Source organism: Lissotriton vulgaris, chromosome 4_1 (genome assembly GCF_964263255.1).
Source record: "Lissotriton vulgaris chromosome 4_1, aLisVul1.2, whole genome shotgun sequence".
Classification (NCBI taxonomy): Eukaryota; Metazoa; Chordata; class Amphibia; order Caudata; family Salamandridae; genus Lissotriton; species Lissotriton vulgaris.
The window spans coordinates 435,200,334-435,223,301 of record NC_141691.1 but is presented as its reverse complement, the minus strand read 5'-3'; the positions used below and the strand labels follow the sequence as shown (position 1 = coordinate 435,223,301).

The window sequence follows — 22,968 nt, the reverse complement described above, 5'->3', positions numbered from 1 at the left end:
TGTTCCCCACCCCCATCCTGATTCTCTGTTCAGGACAGGGAAGAAAAATAAAATTGTAACAAATTGCCATTTTAATTTTCTGGGGTTTGGGGGGATTTTAAATGGGGCGATGCCCCTCCACTCCAAAGGAGGAGCCACCCCTTAATGAACTGCAAAATGATCAAATGTTTCCAGGGAACAAGAAGATGTTTGTGGAGGAAATCTCCCAGTGTGTCCAATGAAGTGCTCCCACAGACATTGAGAAGTAGGGCTCAAAAGGAAAGGGGTATCCACAGAGAATAATAAGCTGGACCCCTGTTCACAAGGTAAAAGCATGCACATATTGGTATTTCTATAGCATGGACCTAGCCCAAGAGCAAAAGAGTGTTGCACATTATGGGCGTAGACTGAAAATGATGCAAGATTGTTTTCATCGAGTAGAGGCTTAAATCTTGTTATTACACTAGTATCTTACACATATATGTTTTAGCACATTGTGATTAAGTGATTTCCCAGAACTGCACAATTTTCCACCATTGCCAAGCTGGAGTCAGACCAAGGTCGTCGGATCAACAGCTTAGCCAATGGACCACGTCTCCTTCCTTAGCTCATGTAATAGAACATTCAAAACAAGCTTCAAACGTTTGTTTTCACCACTCTTTGTGAACACTCATGTTCTGTTGATGTTTTAGCATAGTCAATAGGCCGTATTCCTCATGTTGACTAGTTAGAAGACCGAATGCAAATTATTTTGGTATTTAGGTGTTATATATGGGTTAGAACTTAATTTGAGTGGTCACATGTTTAAGGTTGAGGTTTATCTATTTGCATATACAGTGTTAAGTACATGCAGAGCATGCATAATGGGTAACTGTGTAATCCGGCCCAATATTATAATTGAGGGTTACTAGTGATAACTTTGGCCCTGTAGTTTGTAAATGTCACCAGAAGCACGAGCTGGCAATGACAAGGTACCCGTTATGTCATTTTTCATATTACAAGCTGTATTTATTCACAGCGCAGCTGCATCAACACACACCCACCGATTTGTCTGCTCAGCCAGGCTCCTGCTCACACACATCACCCACATAGAAAGAACCAGAGCTGACTGTGGAGAAGTGTGGCTCAAGTGGTTGGAGCGGCAGACCCTGATGCAGAGGTCTGGCCCGGACCAGGGTTCAATTCCCTGCCTCGGCGGGTCTTGGGCTCAAATTTCCCCGGACCTGACAATTCTCGCCTCGGTGCCTATTCCAATCATGGAGTCCCACTCTGTAACTCTGGGCAATAGCTTGCTTAATCTCCACAACGGCCCCTCGCAGCGGGATGCCTGGCTTTCACCTTGGGGATGCCCAGTAATGGGTTATCTCGCAGGGGAATACCAGGACGGGTTCCCTAAGCAAGCGCTGGGACGCTTTCGGGCAGCCATGCGCTCTACAAATCAAATTTCATTTCATTTCATTTCACTGTTGTACTTTCTCCTACCTTGTGCACAAAGCCTGGAACAATCTGCCCCAACACATTAGAGTTGCCTTCTCAGGACTTACGCTCTGCAAGAAATGAAACTATGGCTCTTCACCTGGTCAAGGCCCAATCACAGCTTACATAACCCCTGCTTTCTCAGTACCGGGATACTCTCTGGGGTGAGATTTGCACTTCGCTAATACCCTTAATATAACATAAAGTAAAGTTTGCCTTCGCATCATTGCTGTGGGGTCTCTGGTGTCTCCCTTTTCACACGCAGTCTCTTTTCTTTTCCATCTGAGTCGCAATCTCCTCTTATTTCTTTCTCCTCTCTTTCTCGCCTTTCTGTCCATATTCTCATAGAAGCATTGCTTCTCTCAATCCCTTCTCTCTCACTTTTATCCTCCCTCTCACCTTCTCCTCCTCACCCCCTCTCAGAAACAGGCCATGTTGAAGATTAACCTGGGTGAGAGACGTGTAATATTCGCACAGAATATTAGCTGGTCCTGGTTTCTTAGTCCCCACAGAATGTCAGATTTTACTTTATAGGAATTAATGCTGAAAGAACTCGTACTATGTCTGTGAACGGGTTCACCTCAGTCTATGCATAGGGGCTCAGCACTGTCTGCAGTGGAGCTTAGCTGCATACCTGGAAGTGCCCTGTCTGCCCAGGACTGCAGTGCATTGTATGCAGGAACTCAGCTCTAGCTCAATGAAAGAAACTACCTACAAATACACAGTCTATTTATCTGTGCATAGGTTCAGCACTATGTAGTCAGGGACTTGGCTACATCTGTTGCGGAGCTCAGCTTTATCTGCAGAGGAGCGAGTTCAAGTCTACATGATGATGAGCTCTGTTTGCTCCACTGTTTCTGTACGCTCAAGAACCTACTTTTATTTGTGTAAAAACTCTCATATGTCTTCTAAATGTTCTGCCTTTCTCCAGAACCAACTTCCTTTCCTTAATAAAATAGGCTTCTTTATACTAAGCAGACATCACCCCTTTGAGTGGCGCTTTGTGCTGCAAGAGTTTAGACATGGTATTTTGTTCCACAGTTGCACTGCTGATCTCTATTTACCTTGTCTTCTTTTCCACTCTCAATGGCACACCCTCTTCCTTCCCAGAGTATGCTTTGTTGTGAACATCTTCTTGATGTTCATTGCTTTTATGTATTTTGGTATGCCATTTTGGTCCACAGGTGTAGCGAGGAAATTGAGAAAGAGCAGGGAAGATCAGGCTTAGACAAGGCGACAATGTTGACCACGAAATAAGACAAAGGAGAAATATATGGGGTGGGAAGCGGCAGTTTGAGAAAAATGAAAAGGGAGGATGACATGGAATAGGAGAGAAGGCACTGACATGTGGAGTGTGTGACAAGTGGGGCATAAAGCAGGATGAACAGTGCTGAGGAGCTATGGACAATGTAATAGAAGTTAAAATGCAGAGTAGCAAATGGGAAGGAAAGAGAGGGCCTGAGCAGAAATGAAAAGTTGAAGAAAAAACATAACATTTGAACTCTTGTCTCTGAGCACCATGTCTGAGCTTTAAAACAGGCAGACTCTGAAAATAAGGGAGTCATGTGGACCATGTCTCTGAAGTAGATGTGTTAACCTGTGAGCTTACTGGTTGGTATTGATACAGCTGAAAAGCTGTATGAATTTTTACGTGACCCATAAACTGATTTTGAGTTGTTTTAAGTAACGCATGAATAAACGTGTACTAATCACTGTGTTTCATTTGGGGGACAGGATGCAGGCGGGTGGCGTTAGCGACCATGCAATGAGTAACAATGGCGGAAGGGTTGGCAGTCCCTGACTTTGAGGCATAATATCTTGCAGCTCAATTGCAATGGCTGATTCAGGGACTGGCACATAGACGGGACCCGGACCTGACCCCGTGCCCCTTCGTTCGACCACTATCGGACCTCCTTAAATTATTTCTCTGGGTGAGAAGGGTACCTATTAATGACTCACAAGAGTTTCAAGTGGTGGCCGAATACTGGGGTAGAGGCTTACAGAAATTACATACTAAAACCCAATACTCCCCGGAATTACCTCTGAAACTGTGAGGGCACTTCCACATGGCGGCAGCGGGCAGTCCTTGTTCTGATTGAGGCAGGGGCGACGAAGATGGGAGATCTTTTCAGAGATTCTGAATAGCTCCCATTTGAGGAATTCCGTGCAGAATTTGACTTACTTCAGGGACACTTTCTCCTACACAGAGCACTCACGACAGCAAGGAGAAAACACTGCGACACTGGAAGTACCGAACCTCAGGCATTGCAGAGTTGTCAATATATAGCTCTCTCAGCAGGCCTCATCAAGACGGTCTCCTGCTTATACAAAGCGTTGCGGGCAGACCAACAACAGTCGTTATAGAAGCTGCGATCTAGGTGGGATGGTAAATTAGGCATCCCTGTTTCAGCTAAGTTTTGGGACAACATCCAAGACAGAACGCCAAAGATCTGTAGGAATGCACGCTTAAAACTAATTAATTATTATTTTCTACGTAGGTCATATCTAACCCCTGAGCGCATATGCAGATACTTCCAGGTAGCTGATGTGGCATGCCCCAGATGCAGAGAAGAGCGAAGGCACATCCTACACATGTTCTGGTCATGCCCCATGCTGAGCACATTTTGGGAAGAGATCTTACATACAATTGGGGGGTCATCAGGAGAGAGATTTCCCACACCCCAGGGCATTGTTTACTGGGATGATTTCCCCACACATCAAAGACGAAAGTCACAAGTAGGTTCCAAGATTTAGCATTTATTGTCGCCAAACGCAACATAATGAGAAATCGGAAGACACTGGGGTGATGGCACGGCTCACGGGTGGAAAGGCATGCAATAACATTAAAATAAAACTTACCTTGCCACTGCCGCTGGGTCCCGCATCTTCTCTCCTGCTGCCTGTGTCTGACTCCAGGTCAGAACAGGAAGCAGGCATCCATGCTCCAACCCCTAAGCCAATCACAACGCTCCAATGGAGTGTTGTGATTTTTATGAACACCATGACACAGCGGTCAGCCAGGAGCTGTAGGGGTTGGCATGTTCTCTATGCAGGCTGTAATGCAGCCTGCATTGAGAACATGGGAGTGCGCATGACTGCTTTAGGTGGCCCGAGAGGGCCGACCAAAGAGTCATTGCATACAGGAGTGTCTACCACTCCTCTCCTGCAGCTCCGCCACGCTCCCTCACGCACTGCCGCAGCAGGAGGAAAAAATAAAATGATAATAACATTCCGTTATTATATTTGATTTTTTTCTTTCTTTGCTGCTCCTGACAGTGTGGTGACGCTCCTCCACCTTAGCCGAGGAGCCGCTACTGTTGAGTACCTATATGGAGAAAAGAAATGATAAAATGGGTGAGCTGTGAAGGGAGAATACTTTTAGGGGAGAAGCCTAACGAGGCATAGGAAAGATTGATGTAGCCCGAGCTTGAGGAACCCTAGTGGATAGCTTTTCTATTCCAGAGTCAGAATCACCCGCGAAGTCACCCGCAGGATCGCCATGATTAATTCCACATTGTGGTATATCACCTGCCCTGACCTGTACTGAGTACCCTTGGATACTTGCAGGGACTTAGCATCTGATGGTAGAATATCTCATGTCTCCCCACCAAGCATGCTAGAGCACTTCATTGAATATGTTGTGTAATTGCATTTATGCAGTGTCGCACTGACTCATGGGAGGGCGGGGGAGGGAATAGAATACTTGTTGTTTTCATATCATTAGAACTATTCTTTTCATCTAATGAGACTGCACAGATACTAACAGGCATTTGATAATTGCAACAAATACATTGCATGATGCATGAAAACTAATAAAATCTGGTTTTTTTTAAGTGAATTAATCACACGTTAAACAGACAAGAAAAATAATGTGAGAGAATATAGTTACTGCATTATAAAACCATGCAGATACGTTGTAGGATAGATGAAATCATATACATTAAATAATATAGTTTCATATTTTATTAACCAATTTTAGTTAATTCAACATGTATGAAAAAGATAGTGATATACTCGTGTTGTCAAACTTTTAATCATCCTCATTGAAATAGTAATTTGTGTAAAGAATAAATAGAACCTATCATGATCTAGATCATTTTATTTGTGATTTAGAAGAGTTTCTTTCTGAATTTCATTATTTGTATATGTGAAATTGTGCACCGAACGAGAAAAGAAAAACTGGTGCTGCATAGCCACATTTAGTGCAGGCGTCCTGAAACCTTCAAATTATGATCTTTATATGTGTACTAATGTGAAACGTTTGAAAAGACATTCATCTTTTATGATTTGAAATAACACATTAGTACTTTGAAAATGCAGTAATAAGCCATAGTTATATGTGATCCTTGCAATTCAGCAAATAGCATATTTTGGGTGCTTACAGGTTGCAAGGATTTTTAGAATATTGATTTCCCCTATGAAATGTATATTTCCATTACTTCATATTCTGCATATTTTAACCTGACTTTATTATAGATCTGTATTTTTCCCTACTCTGCTTTGTCTTACACTCGAGATGTTTTCCTAAACTTTCAATGTGAAATGAAACTGTGTCTTACTAGAAGAGTTCTCTCTCACGTACAAGGACTATATGCCACATAAGTTGGTACTTTGGGAACATCTGCTTTGGGAAACTGTATCCTTGAACCCACTCATGTGCCTGTTGCTAAGGGAACATTTTTGGAGATTTACATACACCGGATGATGTGACAAATTACGTGATCTATGCCACCTCTTCCTATAATATATTTTTTCCTTTTTACCATATGACAATCAACTTATATGAACTGACCAATGGACTGAGTGGTCTGACCAAATGAGGTGATCAAGGAGGTGTCACCCCAGAACTAGAGGATTATATTATACTTTGGTTCGTGACTGGCTCTCTGACAGACACTGGAGACTGCACTTTAACTTTTCTGCATCTTTCCATTGGGATGCTTTTAGGGCTAACAGATTCGCTCTGTGTGCCAATCTTGGGCTCTTTCCCGATGGACACTGCACATGAGTTGTCATGGCTCATGTTCTTGCTGAACTTTCCAAAGCTCCTTTCCACTTATGGCAAGCCCAAGCTAATTAGACTGTCCTGTACTGTTCAAATCCTAAATGTTTATTAATGAGGAACTACCCTTTAAATAATTTTGATACATTTTACCTTTAACTAAACCACAGACTGTCTTATCATGGTCTGTCTCCTTAAATTGGTTGTGCATTCCAATTGATATATTAATGACATGGAAATATCAGTATAAAGAAATCTCTATTCAACAGGTACTAATGTTACTGTTTTGTATTGCATTAACAGATCTATTGGTCCGCGTGATTTTATTCCGACTAAATTTCTTTAGAAGATTCAGACTAGCACTAATAATTCTTTATCTATATAGTCTGGTATTGAAAGTCATATACCGGAATCTAATTATTTACTTGCGAATCAATTATCCAATTTCTGATCCTTATTGGCTATCCGGATTTTAGACTCCTCAGAAGCACAAAACAAGATCCATCGGAGGATCAAGTGAGTGTTGGAGAACTAAGTCATATGAAAGAGAATTATAATAATGAGATTATTTTTTTTTAAATAAAAAGGGCCCAGTTTCCGCTGCAACAGTATCCTTTGAAATGTAATATGACTTGAATTTGGAGCAGGCACTGTTCTCCCTTTGGCTCAAGGTTTTCCAACCACCAGCTCCCACTTGCAGAGAGGATAAGGATGATCAAGAGGTAGAACACATGGGAGCAAAGCAGACTGCGCAACCCAATGCTGCTGTGACAGAAAGTTTTAAGTGAGAAGGGCCAGATGCTGTCTATCCACAGTGTCATTCTGATCCGCCTCTCTAGCCTAAATGCCAGTCCACCCAATGCAAAAGGTGAGATTCACACAAGGGCCATCTGGGAGGTAGGAGTAGAAGATAAATCAAGCACAACTAAGTTGTTTCAGGTCTTCTAGACATATAAAAATATGCGGTTTGTAACAAGCTTCCAAGGGAACTCTGCTAGTGCGACCTCATCCATTATATGGAGCATTTGTAACCGGACAGACATGTTGGTTTGAAACTATGTTCTGCACTTCCAATATCACTCCCTGACCACTGACTCCACTTAACTGCTGCTGGGCTTTGATTCCAGCAATGAATGAATGTGTTGACACTCAGTAAGATTTCAGCATGAGGATCTTTTGGTTAACCAGATGTTGCAGCTAACGCTGATTGCTCACTAAGCACCCACGGTCTTTGTCAGGCCCACTGCGAATATGTGGCATGGGAAGACCCAGTTATGCATCAAGGCGGACTAGGTTATTGCAGCATTCCATCTTATCTCCTGGATCCAGGGCAGAGAGAACATGGGTCAAAGTGAGCACTTTCAATTTGTCCTTTTATGTGAAGACATCGAGAGGACAAAGACCCCTTCTCTTCTTTGGCACCAGGAAACAAGAGGAGTAACATCCAGTCACCATTTCGAATGCAGGAACTCTCTCTATGGCTACTTTATCCAAAGGAGCATGGACTTTGGGCTATTAAGTGGACACATTGTCTTTTGTAAAACCACTGTGATGTGGGTAGGATATGTTGCTGGTCTGACAACAACAGCGGGTGTATCCTAACTTACCTGGATCACTTAATTGTCTGATGTAATGCTCCAACACACACAGGGGTAATAACCTTGATCCCTTCAACAGGGTGGTTGGCCATGTACCACGGAAGACAAACTAATGCGCTTGAAAGCTAAAACATGGGGCAGGAGGCTGAGCGGTATGCTGCCTCTTAAGGCCTGGACTTTGACAGCTGGATTGCCAACCCTGGCTCAAAAGGACCCTTGACCTGTTGCTGGAGTGAAGGGCCTTTGAGCCAGATCCCATTCAGAAGCCTCAAAAGGGGCAACATTCTTGGGGATACTGGCACAAGGTCACAGAAAGGTCGAAGGAGTGCGCTGTTCTGCTTTGTTTTATGCACGCCAATGCCAATTCTGCTTTGTCTTCGAAAAGCTAGGTGCTGACAAAGAGCATACCTATTAATGAAACTTGGATGTCACCAGAAACCCCAGTGTATCTCATTCACACGTGGTGCTGAAGCCCCATTCCTGTACTGACTGTGCAGCCTAAGCATCCAGTATTGACTAGCTTATAGTGTATGACATATTTTGGTGCATCTTAGTCATCCTGGATGATCTGTGCCAAATTGGCACAATGCTGTTCAGTGACTGGCTGTAAGATCTTGCTGACCATCGACTAGGCAGCTTAAAATAACTGAACGAAGGGTGAGACTCACAGAGGATAATCTTTTTTTTTTTACGAACGCCTCCACATGTTTAGATTCTTTCTCAGAAGGAGTGGTACAGTTTGAGTTTAGTTTACTTGTAGATGCCTGAACCACCAGACTTTCAGGGGTAGAATGTTGAGTAAGGAAGGCAGAGTCTTCTGAGGCACTACATTATTATCTAGCCACTTGCCTATTTACTAGCTGGCAAAAACAAGACTTGCCCCAAGTGCCCATTAGCTTGTATAAAAGATCCTCACTGTAAGGGAGGAGCCGTTCCATCTGCCCAGGTTGCATAACCTCTGTGAGTATAATATTTTTGACCTCGATAGATGGTGGCTGTAAGTCAAGAACTTTGGCCAAAGCAAAAAAGGCTGTTTCTTCCATGGAGAGTCTGGGGTGGAACTCAACCCAATGTCAGGGGAGGTGCCTCATCATCGTAATAGAGGGTTCATCATGCCTGTGATCTTTGTCGTCATCACCCAAGTCTTGGTAACCATGTTCTGAATAGATTTAGGAGTTTTTGAGGTTGACTCCTAGGTAATGGCAATGTTCTGTCTGGGTCAGAATGAGGTTGGACTGGCAGTGTCCGGACTTGCGTAGAATGCAGCTTCAGTGAAGGTTGTATTGGATTCAGCTCGGAGTCTGACAAAGCAACTTGGTCCACCTACGGCATCAGAGCAGGTTTCAGCACGACAGGAACCAGTGTGGAGTGTGGCGATGGGTTTGAAGTCAGAATGAGCATCATCTCCGGAGTTGAGGCTGACCATGCAGCAGGTCTTGCATGCCTTCCTATAGTGTTTGGCTGCAGAGAACTTGGCTTTGTGTCCCCTGATCACTTTTTGGTTCCTCTAGATGCAATTGCCACAAGCCTTGAGTCGAGTGATGGCCCTAGCACTAGATGCACACCACATTGGCATCTGTCACAGAGATCTGTTTGTGATAGTCCCTACAGGGCTTAAGCCCTGCAGCTTTTATTGGGGACATGTGGGGACAGTGGAGATATGTCCCTTGCACAGAATTTTGAGGAAAAATCTTTAGGAGAAGAACGAGTTCTGAAACTGCGTCCAAATGTGCAGAAAGCATGCAGCCGATGTCGACACATAGGAGTGGTGCGTATATGCACCTCTGATGTAATTTACATTTTGTAACGATTCCACCTGATGGCACACGGGAGTTATTCCCCCCCCCCCCCCCCCCCCCCCCCCCCCGGGTTTTATTCTCATTATCAAAAGGTTTAATTTTGAAATGTTGAGTGTGAGAAAACATATTCCTGTTAAATCCAGTGGGTATCAAAATGATTCCTTTGTTTTCTTAGTTTAAGGTATAAGTTGGTATGCAGTATGCAGGACTACCCATACTGACCTATTTTTTTTAGGAGCGGTGTAAGTCAGACTTTAGATAAGATGGATGACTGAGGTAAGCTCTCAAGGAATTGCACAAGAGTGGAGTCAAGCTAAGATGATATGTGTATATATGGATGCATTTGTTTTATTTTTATTTCGCAGTAGTAACACTGAAGTACACGGAGGCATTTTCAAAAGCAAGGGATAATGCAAATCAAGCTGCAAATATTTTCACCATGAGGCATATCATTTGATAGGAATTCATTTTAGTTTATTGTCAACTCCAGAAAGACATTTCTCTACACATCATGAAACTATAATGTAATTTACCGGAAAGGTAAGTCTCTGCCGCTTGAATCCAACTTGGTAGTAGCGCGGTCTGTACTGAAGCAGTTCTCAATTACGGACAGAGAGCAATAGACGAAATGAATTTTCTTTTTAGAATAGCCTGAAAAATAACAAACAAGCAATTTTCCTCAGAAAATGATATTTCCAACATTGTCTGTATTGGAGAATTTATAATGCGGCTTTTCTTTGTATTGACGTATTTATTGACGGAAAAGAATGCGCTCGGGCTCCGTGGAACGCACGAGCCCTCCCTGATACCGCAGTAATACACATTTTATATTCTTTTTACATTAGGCACTGAAAGAGAAAGACAACGAGGAGCTCGACATTCAACTGAAAGTGTTTGATGAAAGCAAAGATGAGGACCTGATTGAATTACAGCACCGCCTCGGCGACATCCGAGCTGAAATGGAATATCCTTTGCTAAAACAGGCTGCCTGTTAATTATCGGGGTCCTCTCCTCTGTGATTGGTCATTTTATTGCGTGGCCGAGAGGTCAGGTGGGTACAGCACGCGTTGCAGTCGGTGGAGGCTGGACTTTTCTGTAAAGACATATATACAGCTCGTGATGAATCAATCTCTGTCTCCTTATCTGAGCTTCTTTCATTCTCGCCTTCAAAATGGGGAGTCCACGCGGCCCCAGCCCATGGATGAAAGAATATGGCAAAGGCGAAGATCTTGTGACCATATTTAATTTAATACCATGTTCAGACAGGTCAGATGAGATCACGCGTTGAGCAGAGCTGCTGCCCTTTTTGAGCAGACTTATATTAGATTATTATTACAGATTTAATAGTGTTGGAGGCGATTCTCTGCTACACGCAAAGCCCACGGATAGAATTTCATTGAGGCTGACCACACATCTTATACTGAATTCATGGGCCTCTCCGCAGACACAGGCCTGGCGAGCCATATATAGTGACAGGACAATGCCCTGCAGGTTGAGTAAGTCCAATAATTAACATGGATGTGCACCCTCAATCTGCTTGTCTTCGCCATACTGTGACATGGAGTGAGCTCCCTTTCTTTGAGCTGATCATTTCAAAGGCCCTATTTTTTTTTATTCTTTTGCCAGTTGTCTCCTTTTTTCCATCCAATTTAAGCATTGTTTCAGTAGTAAACCTGTTCTGTGTTTTTAGATTCAATCGGCCACATGTATCATTGCTGCCGTTTGCGATTCCTAAATTGCGAAAATTAAGGAATCGAAATTTAGAAATCGCAAACGGCAATGCATGAAAAATTTGCATTTTTTTTGCGATTCGGTAATTTTCCTTAATTGCGATTCACAATTTGCGAATCGCAATTAAGGAAACCCTTCCCATTGATTCCTATGGGCCAAAAGGCCCATAGGAATCAATGGGAAGGCATTCACATTTTGCGAATCGCAAAATGTGAATGCAATTTCAAAGGTGCAGGGGTGGTCCAAAGAACCCCTCCCTGCACCCCTGAAATTTAACTTTAAGTGCAATTTACACACACACACGACCCAAGGACATGTGTGTGTGTAAACTAAAACTTTCAAATATATAACTAGTGCATGTTTGAAAGTTTTCGGTAAATTAGCAGGAAGTTCAACTTCATGCTAATTTACCCCTTCCAAATTTGCAATTTCAAAACAATCATGCATTGCATTTAAGAAATCGCAAAATTGCGATTTCTTAAATGCTATCGCAATTTAAGAAATCGCAAATATATTGAGATTTCTTAAATTGCGAAAAAAGCCTAAACCTTATTGCATCCCAAAAAAGGGGTTTGCATTCGCAAACGACCGATTTTTGCGATTCGCACCATTTGCGAATGCAAAAACCCTTGATGCATGTGGGCATAAGAGTAGATGCTCAAGTCTATTGGCCTGCTGAAGCCTGACTCTGTGGCCTTTATGAAAAATATGGGCACATAGGTAATTATGTTAAGTAAACCACAGATTTTTGTAACTGTCGTCCAGCAGTTCCAGACATTTGTTTCTCTTACCTCAAATAAATATTTTATAGTTTTATCTTCTTCACTTTTTTTTCAAACTTGAATACATTGAGGTGTTATCTAGCTGGTCCTATCTGAAGGAGCCTGGCAGAAAACCTAAGGTTTCCCCAGAAATCTTTGTTATTCAAACAATTAAGTAATCTTACATGATAGCTACACTCGTAGTGAGTAATTGTGATGTGCAAAAGCTTTTTCTGCACAAACCAGATCAATGGTCATACTATTTATGTGTATATATGTGTATTTAGTATTTGAATAGCATGAACCTACCTTGAAGGACCAAAAGTAAAGGTACAACCAACAATAAACTGTAGGAGTAACTGGTTCCTAAGCCTGGAAGCAGATTGTTACTGCACTGAGATGGAGTGCTGTTTAAAGAGGTGTGTTTTAATCTCTTTCCTACATTGACGCAGAGTTTAAGTGGTCCTGATGGATACGAGAATGTCATTTCAGATGCTGGGTCCATAGATGGTAAAGGGCTGTTGCCTTGTGTTTTTTCAGTTCTTTGTTTCCTGTCTGATGATGTCTTGGCTGTGCCGAGAGTCACTAGTCAATCAATCAATCATACATTACATTTATATAGCGTGTCAAATCACCGTTGGGGGTCTTGTGGTGCTGGAGCTGTTAGCTGCTGCATGAAGGTTTGAACATTCAAAACATACAGATCTTTAGTTCGCCTCTAAATTGCTTGGGCGATGGTGCGGTCCGGAGGTGCAGGGGTGGTTGTTTCAGACCTTGGCAATCAGGTGCGAGAAGGAGCGTCCTCTGCTGTTGGCTCGGGGAGTCTGTGAGGGAGAGGGAAGATGAGCGAAGGTGTCTGGTCGGTTGGTGGAAGGTCAGACATTTGTTGATGTATGCTGGTCCTTTGCTATGCAAGGCCTTGTATGCAGGAGTCTACATCTTGAACTGGCATCGCTTCTGAATTGTGAGCCAGTGTAGCTTCTTAACATGTGGTTTGATGTGGGTCCTTCTGGGGAGGTAAAGTATGAGTCTTGCCACTGAGCTCTGTATTGTCTGGAGTCTCTTCAGGAGGCATGCAGTGAATCCTACTTAGAGCGTGTTTCCGTAGTCTAGTCTGCTGGTAAGGAGGGCTTCTGTGACAGTCGGTCTGGTGTTTACCAGGAGCCACCTGAAGAATTTGTGTAGCGTGCTTAGTGAGTGGAAGCAGGTGGATGAGACTGCATTGACTTGATTCTTCATGGATAGTGTTGGACCCACCTCGTGGCGTGGCCCTCTCTGACCCTCCCCATAAACCAGAACGACGGACAGACCAAATTTCCGTCCAACCAGAACTATACACGAGACTCCTACATCGGTCCTGAAACGACCTCCAGACCGCGTGCCTGCAACCCTGCACGTGACCAGCCGACTCCATGTTTGGCCACCCCGGTCTGCCGGCCACCTTCTTTCCTTTCGGCAGCCCCTGGACGCTCCCGGCTGCAGCTAGGCGTGCGCGCCCGACTCGCCCAGGGGGGGTGAACGACTCACCAAGTACCCGAAACCAAGGCTTCCATCACACCTCTGGCCCCCTCCAGAGGAGCTGGATGTCCTCACACCTCCGAACCATCCCTGGGGGCTGGTTTCGATCGCACCTTTTGGCTTCCTAGTGAGCTGGCTCCAGACCTCGATGGGCGTCTGGGATTCCCTGGACGCATGGTCCAAAAGCATCACAGACACCGCTGCCAGACAATCAGGCGCCTGGCCCTCGGACCTCTGGCCTCCTGCCTCTAAGGGTCCGGACATCAAAGAGCTCTTGGACTATAAGACAGCCTGCCTTCCATCTAGCCGGCAGTTGTATCTTGGACAAGAAAGGCCTGCTGATCTGATCGCGGCTGACCTGGAGGAGAACAGACTCTGACCCACCGAGCCCTGCTGACGTCGTCGTGGCTCATCCTCGAATCTACGGAACTGGACCATCGGAGCCCTGCTGACGCTGTCGCGGCTCCCTCTCGAAGAGCAAGACCTGAACCATCGGAGCCCTGCTGACCTTGTCGCGGCCCACCCTCGAGAACGAGGGACTCTTGCTACCATCCCGAGCCCTGCGGACGTTGTCGCAGCTCCACCTGACTACGAGTACGACAAAGTACTCCTGACCAAGTCCTGCTGACCTCGTCGCGGCTTGAAGAACTCTCTGGTCCGGCTGGACCACCGACGCTACCCTCACGACCATCTGAAACCGAAGTGAGTAGGACAGCAAGTCTCATCGCCAGCCCCCGTACCCCCCAGTTCGAGGATTGAGAACTGTGCGCAGGGTGCGTGGCGTCACCGCTGGCCCTCTAAGACTGTCCCGCTTCCCCGTTCCCTTGTTACGAGACTTTCGCGATCCCTATATCGCTGTGTATTGCTCCCTACTTTTATCTTGATAAAGTTCTTACTTGATAAAGATTCACGGTGTGGTGTCCGTTCGTAAGTGTGGTGTGTCGACAGTGTGTACGATCAGTCCTCCCCGGCGGGGACTCCCCCTCGATAAGACTCGGCAGTAATTGTGGGAGAGGAGGTTCCGGGTGGTTAGGAGAGTCATCCTGACCCCTGGGTCTCCGCCTTCCAACATTGGTGGCAGCGACGCGATACGAACCTACGTCTAAAGATCGTACCACGGACACACTACCTGAACCCACACGCAGCAAACGCACGACAAAGGAAGAGCAACAATGACAACTACAGAATCTGGTGCGAAGACAACGTTCGACAAAGACCTCTTGGAAGACTACACCCATAGAGAGCTAAAGCAGTTCTGCAGAGAACTGAGTATCCCGAGTACCGGACTAAGTACTAAGGAAGATTTCCAGAAAGCGCTAACCGCTTGGGTAGAGTCCGGAGCACCCCTCCCCCCGACCGAAGACGACGAGGGAGGGAGGCCACAGACCGAACCCGGTACACCGGTCGGTGAGAGAATCCAGCAACCGACCCTGAGCCCAGCAACCCGGGAGAGATCGGTCCTGGGAAGGGAGGGCCGACCGAGAACGGGACCGAAGCCATGAGCTCGAACTGGCGCGCCTCAAATTGGAGGGCGAACTCAAACTTGCAGAAAAAAAGTTGGCGGTTGAGCAGTTGCGGCTCCAGGGAGAGCTAGAGGAGAAGAAGCTCCAGAGGGAGCATGAAGGTCGGAAACTTCAGCTCGAGCGCAGCCTCAAAGAACTCGAATTGAAAGCCAGAGCAGAAGCAACCGGATCACCGGGACTTGGAGAGCAGGTGGTCCCCAAAGAAACGAAGGTGCACATCCCCAAAGACGTCGTGAAAGAGTTTTACAAAGGAGACGACATCCAGCAGTGGTTCAAGGCCTACGAGGTTGCCATGTACGCCCACCGGGTCCCCGAGAAGGACTGGGGGGCCGGCCTGTGGAGCCGCTTCCTCAGCGAGGGAAGAGACACCCTGCTGGACCTACCGACCGCACACATGAACGCCTACCCCCACATGAAAGACGCTCTCCTATTCCGCTATGGCCTAACGCCAGAAATGTATCGCCAGCGGTTTAGGGAGTGCAAGAAGATTCCTGGCACCACTTGGGTAGACTATGTGAACTACTACACCCGGGCCCTCGATGGGTGGATCAAGGGCAGCAATGTGACCACTTTCGAAGGCCTAGTCGACCTAGTCGCTTACGAGCACCTGTCCGCCAATTGCTTTGTGGAACTAAGACAGCACCTCCTGGACAGCAAGCTCGCCAACCCACGGAAACTGGCTGTGAAAGCCGATCGCTGGGTGGCCACCCGAGTCCAGAAGGGGCCCGGGGGAGACCCCCCACGGAACGACCAAGGATCTTCCCGCCAGCGAGGTGGGGGAGGTCGAGGCAAACAGCAAGGATCCCAGTCAGGGCCCCAGCGCAGTCCCCCCAGAAACCAGGCCCCACGCTCTCCCCCTGCGACGAGAGCCGCCCCGAGTGCAGGACCCCCAGGGCTCCGCCCCAGCTCCACCTGCTTCAAGTGTCAACAGCCCGGGCACTACGCCGGTGACCCCCGATGTCCCATGACCCCGAAATCCACTCCCACTGGCCCATCCACTAGACAGATATCCTCAGTGGCCCTAGAAGAGGAAGAGATAGAGGAACAGGGGGAGTGGGAGCCCGCAGCCATGGTCTTAGCCTCCCTGGGGAATAGCGAGATGATCCCAGGAGATTACCTGCCTGACAACACCGAAAAATATCGCCAGACAGTTAAGGTTAACGGGCGCAGCGTAGGAGCCCTCAGGGACACAGGAGCCAGCATCACGTCTGTTAGGTACACGCTAGTCCCCGAGTCCATGATCATCCCCCACACCTCCTGTAGAGTGATCGCCGCTGATAATTCCGTCCGCACCTGCAGGATAGCCCAGGTCCCGTTTGAATGGGGGGGAGTTTCGGGCGATCTACGGGTGGCGGTCCGCACGGACATGCCTGTAGACTGCCTCCTGGGGAATGACTTAGAGAGTTCCCAGTGGAAAGAGGTAGAAAGAAGGACCCATTTAAAGATGTTGGGTCTGCCCCAATGGGCCTGTGTGAGCACCCGAGCCATGCCCGCCAGAATGTCCAATCCCGGGAACGAAGGGCCCGAGTTCCCCAGTGCAGCCCCTGATGTCCCTGAGGGAAGCGAGCACCCCTCGGTCCTCGACCAGCCCTCCATCGAAGGAAGCGAATCCGACGAAGGTCCCCTCGGACCCGCCATCGAGCCAGTCCCCACCCTAGCAGATATCCCTGAGTTGGCCCAGTGGCGCCAAGAAGGAGGACCGTCCCGAGAGGAGTTCTGCCAAGAGCAGACCTCCTGCCCTGCCCTTGAGGGGCTCCGGCAACAGGCCGCAGCCCAGGCCGCTGGAGACCAGTCCGGCTCCCATCACCTTTATTGGGAAAACGGCCTACTGTACAGTGAACAAAAGACCGCTGAACTAGGGTCAGCCCGCGTGCTGGTGGTACCCCTACGTTTCCGCGGCCTCCTCCTCAACCTGGCCCACGTTGTGCCCCTGGCGGGACACCTGGGCCAAGATAAAACATTCCAACGCCTAGTAACCCATTTCTACTGGCCCCGCATGCGGGCCGATGTGGAACACCACTGTAAGTCCTGCCCCACGTGTCAGACTAGCGGCAAAAGCGGAGGTAAGCGCAAGGCTCCCCTCGAGCCCTTTCCAGTTGTCAGTACCCCCTTCGAGAGGGTGGGAATCGACATCGTCGGGCCTCTGGACCCCTGGACCTCCTTAGGTCACCGGTTCATCTTGGTTCTGGTCGATCACGCCACCCGATACCCCGAAGCCATCCCCCTCCGGACCGTGACGGCCCCGGTCGTGGGCCGGGCCCTCATGGGGATCTTCTCCCGGGTGGGGTTCCCCCGGGAAGTGGTGAGCGACCGGGGCACAAACTTTATCTCCCGGTACATGAAGTCCCTTTGGCAACAGTGTGGGGTGTCGTACAGGTTCACCACCCCATACCATCCCCAGGGTAACGGCCTGGTTGAGCGGTTCAACCGCACCCTGAAAGGGATGATCATGGGTCTCGAGGAGCCCTTGCGACGCAAGTGGGACGTCCCCCTGCCCTGCCTCCTGTTGGCGTACCGAGAGGTTCCCCAGAAATCCTTGGGGTTCAGCCCTTTCGAGCTGCTCTGTGGGCACCCCGTCCGGGGTCCCCTCAGCCTGGTCAAGGAAGGCTGGGAGACACCCCCCCCCGAGCACACCCACCGAGGTGTTCTCCTACATCCTGGCCCTCCGGAACCAGATGCGGAAGTTTCGCGAGCTGGCCGAGGCCAACCTGGAGGCCAGCCAAGAGGAGATGAAACGCTGGTACGACCAGAATGCCACTCTGGTCGAGTTTCAACCAGGCCAACAGGTTTGGGTCATGTCCCTTGTGGAACCTTGTGCCTTGCAGGACAAGTGGACTGGACCCTTTAAGGTGATAGAGCGCAAGAGCCAGGTCACCTACCTCGTTGATACGAGATCAGCCAGGAACGCCCTGAAAGTCCTACAGGTGAGCCAGCTCAAACCCCACTTTGTGCGTTCTGAGTTGGGATTACTCCTTGCCACCGACGACGGAGAGAAAGAAGAAATGGACCCTCTACCAGATCTCCTGTGTGCAAAGGATCAAGATGGCTCCGTAGAAGGAGTGAGTCTCTCCTCCTCCCTCACCCCCTTGCAGCGTGAAGAATGTCGCCACTTGCTGGGACAATTCTCAGACCTCTTCTCCCTCACCCCCGGCGTCACCAGTTGGTGCGTCTATGACGTGGACACCGGGGACAGCCCTCCGGTATGACACAGAGCCTACCGAGTCCCTGACAGAGTTCGAGCCTGCATCAAGGCTGAAGTCGACAAAATGTTGGACCTAGGAGTGGTGGAAGCCTCCGACAGCCCATGGGCTAGCCCCGTGGTCCTGGTTCCGAAGGCAGCCGCCTCCGGCACCGTTCCTGAGCTGAGGTTCTGCGTAGACTACCGCGGACTTAACGCAGTCACCCGAACCGACGCGCACCCCATCCCCCGAGCCGACAAACTCATTGACCGCCTAGGTTCGGCTCAGTACCTTCGACCTCACCAGTGGCTACTGGCAGATCGGCCTCACATAGAGGGCCCAAGAAAGGTCTGCTTTCTCCACTCCGGATGGCCATTTCCACTTTCGAGTGATGCCCTTCGGCATGAAAAACGCCCCCGCCACCTTCCAACGACTGGTCAATCAGGTGCTGGCCGGGTTGGAAAGTTTCAGGGCAGCCTATCTCGACGACATTGCGGTGTTCAGTGCTCACTGGCCCGAACACTTGCACCACCTCTGGGAGGTGTTGGACGCCCTGCGTCGAGCCGGGCTCTCCATTAAAGCTAGCAAGTGCCAAATAGGACAAAGCTCCGTGGTCTACCTCAGGCACCAGGTCGGAAGCAGCCTCGTAGCCCCCCTCCAACCCCTCCAACCCAAGATAGACGCTATCACTGCCTGGGAGACCCCCACGACCCAGACCGAGGTGCGGGTCTTCGTAGGGCTCACAGGGTACTACCGTAGATTCATCAAGGGGTACGGGAGTATTGTAGGCCCCCTCACAGAGTTGACAGCCAAAGCCAACCCCAAGAAGGTTAGTTGGACCCCCGCCTGTCAGAAGGCATTCGAGGAATTGAAACAGGCCATGTGCACCGCTCCAGTACTACAGGCCCCTGACTACTCCAGAGAGTTCGTGGTCCAGACCGACGCCTCCGAACATGGCATAGGAGCCGTGCTCTCCCAGGTGGATGACCAGGGGATTGATCATCCAGTAGCCTTTATCAGCCGGAGGCTACTACCCCGGGAGCAGAGATGGAGCACCATCGAGCGAGAGGCCTTCGCCGTAGTCTGGGCCTTAAAGAAGCTGAGGCCCTACCTGTTCGGTACCCACTTCCTGGTCCAGACCGACCACCGTCCTCTCCGGTGGCTCATGCAGATGAGAGGAGAGAACCCTAAACTGCTACGCTGGTCCATCTCCCTCCAAGGGATGGATTTTACTGTGGAACACAGGCCTGGTGCCGACCACGCCAACGCCGACGGCCTGTCCCGCTTCTTCCGCCTCAGCGAAGAGAACCCCCAAGAGGATGGGTAGTTCTCCTCGTCTTTCAGCTGGAGGGGACGCATGTTGGACCCGGCCTCGTGGCGTGGCCCTCGCTGACCCTCCCCATAAACCAGAACGACGGACAGACCTAATTTCCGTCCAACCAGAACTATACACGAGACTCCTACATCGGTCCTGAAACGACCTCCCGACCGCGTGCCTTCAACCCTGCACGTGACCAGCCGACTCCATGTTTGGCCACCCCGGTATGCCGGCCACCTTCTTCCCTTTCGGCAGCCCCAAGGCTTCCATCACACCTCCGGCCCCCTCCAGAGGAGCTGGATGTCCTCACACCTCCGAACCATCCCTGGGGGCTGGTTTCGATCGCACCTTTTGGCTTCCTAGTGAGCTGGCTCCAGACCTCGATGGGCGTCTGGGATTCCCTGGACACATGGTCCAAAAGCATCACCGACACCGCCGCCAGACAATCAGGCGCCTGACCCTCGGACCTCCGGCCTCCTGCCTCTAAGGGTCCGGACATCAAAGAGCTCTTGGACTATAAGACAGCCTGCCTTCCATCTAGCCGGCAGTTGTATCTTGGACAAGAAAGCCCTGCTGATCTGATCGCAGCTGACCTGGAGGAGAACAGACTCTGACCCACCGAGCCCTGCTGACGTCGTCGCGGCTCATCCTCGAATCTACGGAACTGGACCATCGGAGCCCTGCTGACGCTGTCGCGGCTCCCTCTCGAAGAGCAAGGCCTGAACCATCGAAGCCCTGCTGACCTTGTCGCGGCCCACCCTCGAGAACGAGGGACTCTTGCTACCATCCCGAGCCCTGCGGACGTTGTCGCGGCTCCACCGGACTACGAGTACGACAAAGTACTCCTGACCAAGCCCTGCTGACCTCGTCGCTGCTTGAAGAACTCTCTGGTCCGGCTGGACCACCGACGCTACCCTCACGACCATCTGAAACCGAAGTGAGTAGGACAGCAAGTCTCATCGCCAGCCCCCGTACCCCCCAGTTCGAGGATTGAGAACTGTGCGCAGGGTGCGTGGCGTCCCCGCTGGCCCTCTAAGACTGTCCCACTTCCCCGTTCCCTTGTTACCAGACTTTTGCGATCCCTCGATCGCTGTGTATTGCTCCCTACTTTTATCTTGATAAAGTTCATACTTGATAAAGATTCACGGTGTGGTGTCCGTTCGTAAGTGTGGTGTGTCGACAGTGTGTACGATCAGTCCTCCCCGGCGGGGACTCCCCCTCGATAAGACTCGGCAGTAATTGTGGGAGAGGAGGTTCCGGGTGGTTAGGAGAGTCATCCTGACCCCTGGGGTCTCCGCCTTCCAACAGATAGCTTGCTATCCAGAATGATGCCAAGGTTGCAGGCGTGTACTTTTGGGGGTGGGGGGCTCGGTCAAGATCCACGGGCGCCCATGTGTTGTTCCAGGGCGAGGGGATGTTTCCACAGACTAGGACTTCCCTCTTGTCAGTCTAGTGATGCATAGACTGTCATCATGAGAGGCATTAGTGCTGGTTGTGATGTGTTTGTTATAATACAGCTTGTTTTGAAGATGCTGTGAGCTGACAAGGGAAGCTAATGGAGTTACTTTAGGGTCCAGGTGATATGGTTATATTTCTTCAGGACCATGATGAGGCATGCTGCATATGTAGGATGACCTTAAAGAGGGCAGTGCAGAGCCTGGGAGGCTTAGGAGCAGGGCATTAGTACTTATTGTACTGCATAAGGTTTTTGCAATGTCATCACAAATGATAAGTTGTCATACATGTATGCTCCCACTTTCACCTGCACATATATTTTTCCTATATGTCAAATACAAACAGCTATATCCTCATTGTTACACCTCTCACATTGCTGTTCTGCACATCTGAACGTATCCCCCCTTTTCACATTTCCTTTCCCTTTGTCACATGTCCACACTAACCAATTGATGCATTTATTTCTCATATTTATGAACGCATATTTCTTCCCTTATTTTCACCTACACACAGATCCTCATTGCCACATAAAACAGCAACTCCTAGCCTATCACATGCATGAGCTATACTCACTTTATCAGACCCTTTAATCTCACCCTCACAGATTCATACAGCAGTGCCGGCCTTAGGATATTTCGGGCCCTGTCCAGAGTGTGCTGTATGGCCCCCCCATGACGCAAGTCTAATTGTTTTTCATTGCTAATCACTTTATTTTAGTAGATTGTTAACAAGTAAAATGTAACTACACAAGTGCAGCTGTAATAGAATAATATATAATGCCACTTTTTCACAAAAGGGATCTTTCCTTGCTTTATGTCCTTAAAATTCTTTTATTAATTCACTGTAGTTGAGAGTTGTTCAACTTCATGTTCAACTGATAACTTTTCTAAGCCAGTCACCTGGTCTTGGCCATTGAAGAGAGCAAGTAATCCTAAATGGTTTTCAACTTTGATCTATATCCTTATTAGACTACTGGGGATGCTTTTGTATTTCATTTTCCTGACTGGGAGCCATTCGGCCCTTCTACCAAATGTTTTCCACCACCTCCATTTCGGTGGATTTTGAGTGAGCAGCTGAGCCACTTACCTATTCTATACACCCATTTCTACCTTGTTTTCGAGTAGATCATTTTATGGCATTTTTACCTACACCTGTAGGTTGCTCAGTCCTCTGTCCTGATGAAGATCCCTTCTTAAGTAATTACTGTCCCTTCTACCACTCTCAGGGGTCGAAACGTCGATTTTCCTTTTAACCTCAACCTGTACTTCTACAAATTACTAATATGCAGATGATGCAATATTCATTTACGGTAACTTGCAATTATGGTATTCATTAGTTAGTACTATATACATTGTTAGGCTCCTGATCAAATTATTGTATTTACATGCACTCATACCTTCTACTCCTATCCTTTCACAACCATTTCCTTGAGCACTTGTTCCACTTCACATGCATTGGAGCAACCATCTGAATTATTATGATTAATTTCATACTCTATTTAAATAGAGTTGTGATTTGATCATTTATTTTGTCAATTAACGTTTGTTTTTGGGTGAAAAATATTTTGTAATCTCTTCAGTTGGACCACTTTTTTCTGTACTAATATTAGCCCAGGTCCGGCTGAATACT

At 48.2% G+C, this 22,968-nt stretch overlaps 1 protein-coding gene across 1 annotated transcript in view; it reads left to right on the top strand.

The window, feature by feature from the left end:
- The window catches only part of DIAPH2 (diaphanous related formin 2), a 3,821,702-nt gene that overhangs the window by 1,160,224 nt on the left and 2,638,510 nt on the right, over positions 1-22,968 (top strand). The window contains exon 11 of the mRNA XM_086964614.1: positions 10,700-10,818. Within this exon, the coding sequence (XP_086820740.1) occupies positions 10,700-10,818 (119 nt within the window). The remainder of the gene's footprint in view (positions 1-10,699; positions 10,819-22,968) is intronic.